This window comes from Simochromis diagramma, unplaced genomic scaffold, assembly GCF_900408965.1.
Source record: "Simochromis diagramma unplaced genomic scaffold, fSimDia1.1 OVJJ01000216.1, whole genome shotgun sequence".
Taxonomy (NCBI): domain Eukaryota; kingdom Metazoa; phylum Chordata; class Actinopteri; order Cichliformes; family Cichlidae; genus Simochromis; species Simochromis diagramma.
Window position 1 is genome coordinate 6,712,549 of NW_024386883.1, and position 9,631 is coordinate 6,722,179.

General features: G+C 38.7%; 1 protein-coding gene across 1 annotated transcript; it reads left to right on the forward strand.

The window, feature by feature from the left end:
• The first annotated feature begins 4,252 nt into the window (after nt 1–4,252).
• ovca2 (OVCA2 serine hydrolase domain containing) lies at nt 4,253–7,287 on the forward strand. The gene is made up of 2 exons (XM_040031928.1): nt 4,253–4,675; nt 6,522–7,287. The coding sequence occupies exons 1-2, from the start codon at nt 4,522–4,524 to the stop codon at nt 7,043–7,045; spliced, it is 678 nt and encodes a 225-aa protein (XP_039887862.1). The 5' UTR covers nt 4,253–4,521; the 3' UTR covers nt 7,046–7,287.
• Nucleotides 7,288–9,631: the final 2,344 nt, after the last annotated feature.

Below are 9,631 nucleotides of genomic sequence, written 5' to 3' on the forward strand. Positions count from 1 at the left end.
AAACACTTGACGATGAACACTGTGAATAAGCATAAAGATGCTTTTTTGGATAATCCATCTGCTCTCCTACAAGGACATGCACATTGTGTATGGCCTACATTGCCAGCTCCAGTGAGGATCCGGAACAGACAGGACATTCGTCATACTCTTCCCTGTCCTCCTTTATGTGCCCACAGACTTCAAGGATTGCACGGCAGAATGACAGCGTCTCTAATAATGTTGCTGCAGAGGACAGCATCCCAGTCCTTCTGCTATAGGAAACAAGCTGCAGGCCATTTTGACCTCTCTGACCATAACTGCTTCCCCCTGTTTTGGCTCTTGGCTCTGGCTGTGAAGTTTAACCTCTATGTCCTATTAATCAGGGTGTGTAGCAGGCCATCAGAAGCAGCAGTTCACAGTACAGTAAGAAAAAATGTAAAATCATCACATTGCAAGTATTACAATTCTAGATCTGTAGGGTTGATGTGGCATTTTACTGTGAAAGCTTTCATTCGGAATCATGGTGGATTTTTTTTTTTTAATTTTGTTTTAAAATATTCAATCAATGCACATCAATCATGTATCTGTGCAATAACTATGTGCCTGTTTCCTCATACACACATGCTAATGATTCCCCGTTGCATCTCGATTGCATCTTCTACATATGGTGCACCGCTGCCCCCCTGTGGAAAACAGTACAACGTGATGTTGTGCAGGATTTAATTCTATTATTAAATCTAGTTTGTCAAAATCCAGCAGAATATTGTTTGATTTGGTAAAATGTATTAGCCTGGTTAGATTGGGGGGGGGTCAGTGATCATCACTTCATCTGTAACATATTGAAAACTGGTCAAAATGAATAAAAGGTATGATTTAACAAATGTGTTTGTAAGGATGTAGGAACTGCATTGATTTGACAACTGCTCCAAACCTTTAAAAATTCTAAATTTTCTGGGAGGCAAAATTCACAAAACTGGTATAAAAATAGAATAAATTAAACTCGGAAAACACCCAGAGAAATCGTAATTAAGTAGTTAGTCACTTTCTGCATTCAGAATTCCACTGGCTAAAATGCAAAGCGTCTGTAGGTGGCAGATAGCTGTAGACACTCACAGTTGTTCCTCTCTCCTGACCACCTCTGTGCACAAAATGTTGTAAAAATAAATAAATAAATAAATAAATAAAACTTTCCAATTTGGAGTCATGACTGCAGATGTGTTCTCACTTATTTTCTTATGTAATTGTGCATACCCCATCCTTTTCTCTCTGTTTCCTTTCCTTAAGAATAACTTTTTGACAGTCTCTCTTCCACTGACACCATTTCATTTGGTGAACAGTGGATGGATCAGCTGAAGGGTAAGCTGTATCTCTTAGGTCCTCTGCCAGGTCTTTGCTGGATTTTTTTCCTGTTTCTTAAGGACATGACTTTCTGATAGTTTTTTTAGACCTGACACTTCTTCTTTTGTCCTTTACTTATCCAGTTTCTTAAACTTTTTTTTTAAAAGACCTTTACAAAGCTTGAAGAACTATTGCTCAAGACTACTTTGAAAAATTATAAGGAACTGCAAAATCCATCCATCCATTCTCTTCCACTTATCCTTATCAGGGTCACGGGAGAGCTGGAGCCTATCCAGCCCTCCCTCCCGCCCAGCTACCATAGTTAGAGAGGTGAAGTACGCCCTGAATAGGTCACCACTCTGTCACGGGGCTTCTCCAGAATATGACAGTATATTACATCAATGTGTTTTATGGTTGATATTCATATTCTTCCATGAGCTAATTGAAATACTTAACAAAATAGTGTTGATAGTTTAGATAAAATGTGATTTTTGATATGTGGTAATTTATTTGAATGTATTTATATTATTTTGTTATTTTTGCAAGTATGGCCATATTGTTGCGTTTAGGATGCTCACTTTTGCATAACAGGAAATGTGGCACTGGGATAGTCAGTAACATGTTGCAGCAGCCATTCTGGAATGAATTAAAAGTTAAGCAAAAATGAAAAACAGCAGATCAGTTTGCAAAGCTCTCCCCTTCACTCCCTCCCTTTGTCTCAATAAGGGACAAAGTGAGCAGATGGCTCCTCACCAGTGCTGGTGAACATCAGCAGCAGCTTTGTCTCTTGAGTGGGTGTGTGAACGTGTGTGAGAGAGGGAGGGAGAAAGGGAATGTGAATTTTTTACATTTCCTAAGTGGCATGTGCATCAGAGCAAGGCAACATGTGGACTTTCTCAGCAACAACCACAACAACAATAACAAAACGTTACTAAGACAAAGACCAAACTACAACATCATCATCAAAGAGAGCAATCACAATCTGCCAGTCTGTCTCCCCATAAAGACCCTATGAGGAGGAAGGAGTGAAAATGCATGCTCTGAATCAGAAGTGCCTACATCACTTCCTAGTTGAAAAAAATCCTGAATACAGAGATTTCTCAAATTTTCACGAGTCACCCTAGTAAATATTCTAGGGCCACATAAACCATTTTTAGATTTACTAATTAAAAGTAGCAGTGATAAATTAATAAGAAAGGACACATTATTTGTGTTTTGGTTGTCTAGGGATTCAAGAAATCAGTAGGTAATTAAATAATGCCTCTCCACTGGGAAAACTGGATTAAACTATTACCTTGAATATGTTCATCACTGCTTTGGGCCATCCGTGAACCCTTAAGAAGACCAGCTAAATGGCAGCTATCACTCTGGAGCGAGTGGGGGGGGGGGGGCTTTCATATTTTTTGTCAAAGGAGACTCGTGATCAAAGACAATGCCAGAATTTTTGACAGAGTCCTTTGGGAGAATGGTACTGCCACTGGAGTTCAAAGATGTTCTGATAAGCAAGCTTCCTGCAGTCTCACATTTGAATTTCACTTTTATCTGTGCTGAAATTCTTTGCTGTTATTTTGTGTTTTTGCAGTTCTCACAAATTTCTTGACTTTTACAGTAGCTGCTCGAGACATTGCAGCAAAAGAAATTCTCATTGTGTCTTTAGAGGTCGGGCTCCCACAATTTACTCTAGGCAGCTCTTAGAATTTTTGCAATTCACCTCACAAAATTTAAAAGGTGTGTAATTTTCTGCTTTTAAGATCCATAAATTAATATATAAAAGGTCTTATGATTTAACTTTTTGCCTAAGAACTGATCAGTCATGCAAAAGGAGAATATCTAGTGCTGTATGATAGTGGCCATTGACCAGCACAGAAAAAACACCATCTAAGAAGACAACGTTTGTTGCCTTGACTTATCAGAGTTGACTGTCAACACTTTTGCATTAATGTGCAATTAATTAATGTGCAATTTTAAAAGGGATGCAAGTAGCATTTAATGGTGACCTAGCATTCTTTTTTTCCTAAACCCTAAATCCCTGACCATGTGACTTAACTCTTCAAGTCACGAGATGTCAACACACAGAAACCAGGGAGCTGGTGGTAAATTGAAGTGTCATCAGTATGCATCAGAAATCATTTCCTACCAAAGGAGAGCAAAGCAGGCAGGGAGTAAGAGGGAGAGAAAGGGTGATCTGATGGGCTATGAAAGCATTAGTCACTACAGTCACTGTAATAATGTAATATATTCAGTCTATACAAAGCATTTTAGACTCTAACATAATATATTTAATATTGACGTAGTAAGATATGATTACCATCATTAGATCAACAAAATTATATGATAATGAAACACTCGTTTGAACTGAAAAATACTTCCAGGTGATGCTTTTTCCTCTCTGTCCTACCTGCTTTTTGCAGGTGCTTGTGCACTTCAGGCCTTGTTTTCAGGCGCATTAGTTTAGAGAATTTTGAAAAAAAACATGACCACTCTTCATCACTTATTATCCCTTTAACAGCACGATCTTCTATCTTCATACAGATGCTCTAAAAAGTGGCAAATACTACCTAGTTATGCATGAACAGTATTCTTTTTTTCAGAATCTTCAGTACAAATTCTCATAGGAATTTCCATATGCAATTTTTTCCTAGGTTAGCTCTTCTTTTTGTTATTTCAGTTATCTATAGCATTCACCCCATGATTGTATTTTCAAAAACCCTTAGATGGTACCATACCACCTCTGAAAAGTTATGAAAATAACTAATCTGACGATATAACATAAAGTTGTGGATAATATATATGTAGTTTGTGACAGAGTAATTGTGTGTTTGCTAACTTTCAACTTAAAAAGCTATTTGTTTGTTTGTTTATGTATTATCATTATTTGTTTGTTTATTATTTCTTAGAAAAATCCCATTGGTTACTATGAACAGTCATATTTTGAAAAGACTAAACGGAAGTAATAATCATTCCTTCCTGCTCTGACTAGGCTCGTGAACACTGTAGCTATTTATTACATTTGATTGATTTCAACAACTGTTTAACTGTTTTCTCCTGGCTGTGTATTTCAGCAGACGAGTTACAGTGGTTAAGCTATAAGATCGTGGCGTATTATTGTCATATATTCATCAGCCACGTCAATATCCTCAGACCCCGTAAGTGAAACTAACTTCTCGGGCTAGCTTTAGCCAAGTTAGCTCGGCTGACTTGTCCATGGCACCTCTCCGGGTCTTGTGTATCCATGGATACCGTCAGAACGCCACCTCGTTCCGTGAGAAGACTGGGGCTCTGCGGAAGCTGCTGAAAAAACACGTAGAGCTGGTTTACGTGAGTGCACCCCTCAGTGTGCAGCAAGCTAACACGGAAGGTGGGTCACCAACACCTGTTGCTAAGCCTATAGCTAACTGTGTGTCAATAGAGCTTAATAATTATTAAGTAATAGTTGTTATTACCCAGTTAAAGTAAATTGTGTAAATATTTGGGCTATCTCTCATTCAAGTTTTTCTACGAAAATGAGATATTGGGTGCAGTGATTTATTGAAACTTGCAAGTGTCCAAGGAGACATGGAAAAACAGTATATGAGGCAAAAGCAGAGTTTGTTCAGTTCTAACATGCTTCAAACTCAATGTTTGCTATGGCCATATTTGGTGTGGTTAAAACTCTACTGAGTTTTAACAAGACAGCTAAAATATAGCCCCAAACAATGACACAGCCTCCACCATGTTTTAGAGATGGCTAAAGACACGCATTGTTGCACCTCTCTCTCGACCACCTCTTTATATACTGATGTCTAATTGAATCAAAAATTCAAAGTTTGGATTCATCGCTCTATAAGACCTGTTGCCATTCATTTTCAGTCCAGTTCTTGTGTGATTTGCCATACCTCAGTCGTTTCTCCCTGTTTCCCTTTTCTAAGAACTCCTGAAAATATTTCTAATAAGGCTACAGTAACCAATAATTCAGTTCAACTCAGGTTTATTTATATAGTGCCAAATCACAACAACAGTCACTTCAAGGTGCTAGAGGGAAGATTGATCAACTGAAGAGTTTCTGTTGGATCTTTTAGGTACTGTTTACTGCTGTAGATATTTTTTTATTAAGTCCTGGTGCTTCTTTTGTTCTCCACTTGTCTAGTTTCCTCTAAATTTTTAGGGACGCAGTGCACATCATGATAACTTTTAGATTAATAGCACTTCAGAAATCACCTTGTCGGTGAAAAAATACGATTTTTATTTCTGTCAAACATTGTTGTCTTTGGCATTTTTCAAAAATTCACCTAAAGAAATTGTGTTTTCTTCTGACAAAGTGCCTAAAGATACAATTTAAAATTGTTTTCATATGTGTCGATATAACACTGGTTCATCTCTTGAGTTAGGTGCCTGTTTTTATTCTTGAATGATTCATAAGAACTGGAGAACTATTGCTCAAGACCGCTTTAAAAATGACAGGCAATAATTCAAATACTTAACATTATAGTATTGGTTTTAGATTAAATGCTGGTTTAGGTATGTGTCAATGATTTATTTATATTAGTTTGTTATTTTTCAGATACAACCATGTTGTTGTGTTTTGTCATCCATATTCAGGATGCTCACTTTTGCATAACAGGAAATTTAGGGCTGGGCCGTTTAGTAATATGTTGCAGCAAGACTTTCAAAAAGCCTGGAGAACTATTACTCAAGACCACTTAAAAATATACAAGTCTGGCTGCTTGGAAGTAAAATATAAAGAAATGAGAGGTGGCTTGAGACTTTCACACAGGATTTTACGATAGGTGCATATATAACTGATCTATATCTGATCAGAGTTTTTTACCTGTTCTGTGCTCTCATTTTAAATTCCACAGGTCAAATTCCACTGTTGACCAGGTCATCTGTGGAATTTGGCTGAAAACTCAGGACAGGTTGTCTGAAAACTAATTTTTATGTTTCTTTAATCTGAACATACCGTCCTGGTTTTATGTAATCTAATATATGTGCCAGATATCACTGTTAGTCACTGTTTTGTTGTCTGCTGTCAGCCTGTTGCATTGGCCCGAGTTATTATGTCACATCAATTTAGTGCTCGCTAAATGTTCAAAGATGTTTTGAAGAAGAACTGAGAGACTATAAAAGTAGAAACAAATACCCACAAAAATATCAGCATCTGCATCAACCCCAAATCTCTGTTGCCTTCCTTTGAAAGTAGCCACTTTCCTCTTCTGTCCTTTCAGAAGTTGCAGATAAACAGAATGATTCAGCTCCTGAGTCTGGAGGTGATGAGGACCCCAGGGGTTGGTGGTTTTCTGACATCAAGGCTCGGAGTTTCAACGCTCAGCAGCAGTGTGAAGAAAGCCTGGGGCTTGACGAGAGCGTGACAGCTGTGAGAGAAGCTGTGAAGGACCAGGGTCCATTTGATGGCATCCTGGGCTTCAGCCAGGGGGCTGCTTTTGTCGCCATGCTGTGCTCAATTCAGGAGCAAAAACTGGAGCCGGCGTTCGGCTTTCGCTTTGCCATCATCGTCGCCGGTTTCCGCAGCGCATGTACGCAACACCAGAAGTTTTACAACTCTCCCATCCAGGTGCCCTCCCTGCATGTTTTTGGACTGGAGGACAGAGTGATCCCTGATAAGATGAGCAGGGAGCTCCTCCCCTCCTTCCAAGACCCTCAGGTCCTCATTCATCCTGGTGGTCATTTTGTTCCTGCCGCATCTGCTCACAGGCAGACGTACCAGGACTTCCTCAAGAGGTTCCAATGAAATTCACAGCCACAGGAAGTCTATGTGAAGATTAACAGAAGTCGACTCAAACTCTAAAATGTGGCTGGTTGATTTTTTTTTAATGTTCAGAAACATCTTGTGAGAAAATAATTGATTCCAGATGCACACTGTTTATTTAAACTACTCTGCTCTGTGTTTCGCTTTGTGAGCTAAGCAACAGCCTTATTGTAACCCTCAGTGAAAATTTATTGCCTTAATAAAGATGAAATTATGTCTTTGTATATGTTTGAGATGCGCTTTAATTCACCAGCATTGAAAAAGCTAAATCTGATTAGCAGCATGGCTTTGTGCCAGTAAAGGGTTATTATATTTGTCTTTTTAGCTGAAATATTGTAGTTTCCGGTCACTCCTTAAAGTCGGTACAATTTTATGTAGTTATTCTTTATTAAACCAGGGACATCTGACTCTCCAATTCCTTATGAAAGTGTCCTAGCCAGGATGCACAGGAGTTCAGTGAGCAATGTTTACTTGATAATACACAGTATGCATACAGAAATACATAAATGCAAACCAAAATGATAAACTTCAAAGCTAGATAAACATAAAACAAATGTACAGTCTCATGCAGCAACCTCCTTGTCATTTAAAATGACTTTGAATTTATTTACAAAGCACTCTAAAGATTATTTAGAGTGACAGATGTAGGTGAGATGAGGGGCGCAAAAACACAAGTAGCCGAGTCTATCCCTGGTGTTATTATACTGTTGGACACTATTCTACAAATTGTGCTGTCAGCAGGTATGTTCCACACTGAGGTGATATGAGATGTGCTATTATTATTATATTAAAAAGGACGTTTACCCTCGTTCAATTCTACAGTTTTCATATCAAGGTGTCATCTAAAGTTGCACATTATTTATTTAATAAGACCGGTCAAAATGCAAAACCAGTGTGTGAAAAACAAACACCCCATTTTTCAGGAGTTTGTAGGACCCCCTTTATCAGGAATAATTTGAAATAATAGTTTTCTGAATGACTGTCTCACATCATTGTGGAGGAATTTTGGCCCACCCTTCTTTACAGTGTTGCTTCAGTTCAATGAGGTTTGCTGGCATCAATTTATGCACAGCTCTCATGGTCCCTGCACAGCATCTCAATCAGGTTGAGAGCTGGACTTTAACTGGGACACTGCATCACCTTGATTTTTTTTTTCCCCAGTCATTCTGAAATTGGCTGCTGTTCTTGAGATCAATGTCCTGTTGCATGACCCAATTTCAGACGAGCTGTCAGACAGACAGCCTCACATTTAACTCTAGAATACTTTGGTTTTCAGAGGAGATCATGCTCGACTCAATGAGCGCAAGGTGCCCAGGTCCTGTGGCTGTAAAACAAACCCAAGTCATCATCCCTTCATCACTGTGCTGACAGTTGGTATGAAGTGATTTTTGCGCTGAAATGCTGTGTTCGTTTTCCACCAAACTGCATTATAGCCAAACATTCAGTTTGGTCTTGTCTGTCCACAGGACAGAAGTCTTGTGGTTTGTGCAACTTTGCAAACATTAGCTGTGCTACCATGTTCTTTTTAGAAAGATGAGGCTCTCTCCCAAACAGGCCTTACTTGTTCAGTCTTTCTCTAACTTTGCAGTCATGAACTTTAATATTTAACATGCTAACTGGGGCCTGTCGAGTCTGAGATGTATCTCCTGGGGTGACCTTGGGGTGAATTTGCTGGGACGTTCACTCGTGGGAAGTTTAGAGACTCTTGAATGTTTTCCACTTGTGAATAATGTTCCTCACTGTATAAATGATGAACTTCAAATTGTTTGGAAATGGCCTCATAGCCCTTCCCAGAGTGATGAGCAGAAACAGTTGCTTCTCTAAGACCCTTTGCTGACGTATTTCCTCTTTGGCATTGTGGCAACACACACCTGATCGCTCCAGACCTGCAAACTGCCAAAACATCTGCTTGTATAGTGGTGCTCAGTTAATACATTTAAACAGCATTCCTTGGCTGTAACTTACCCCCTTAATTCCTATAGAAGCAGGTTTGATGCACATGACTATATGTAAGCTGCAGGTATAGAATTTGATGAAAGTTACCAAACCCTCAGATGTCAGTCCTCTGCAGATGCTGCAATCAGCAGGGATATTCCACACACTGAGGTGACACAAAAATCACTTTGATGATCACTAAGGCCTTTATGTTAACATTTAATGGGCTATATTAAGAGCATATAAAGGGAAGTAAGGAACGTTATAAATTTCACACTATATACTAATGTTGATATACTTTTTTTTTTTTACGCCTGTAAATTCAAGAATAACTTCTACAACAATTTTTCCTCTTCTACAACTATTTTAAAACCAACACTACACCAAAAGAGGGCTGACATTTTTAGGATCTGGGTACACTCCGCCATGATTCTGGAAAGTTATGACAGGAATTTTATATCAGCGTGACAGAAGAAACCTCAGTTTAATATGTTTGGGAAATATTTTGCATAAGAGCTTTGCACAAATTCTTCCCTTTTGTGTTGCATCGAGGCGGCTGTGTCACAATGAAAGCTCCCTCTTACAAAAAGACCTTTGTGCTAAGAAAGGTCCACGGTGAACTGGACAATGCTT

Bases quoted from the DNA above. Each gene is read 5' to 3' on its own strand.
- ovca2 (XM_040031928.1), top strand. From the start codon at position 4,522: ATGGCACCTCTCCGGGTCTTGTGTATCCATGGATACCGTCAGAACGCC. The intron at 4,676-6,521 runs GTGGGTCACCAA...CTGTCCTTTCAG, and splicing joins GCAGCAAGCTAACACGGAAG to AAGTTGCAGATAAACAGAAT.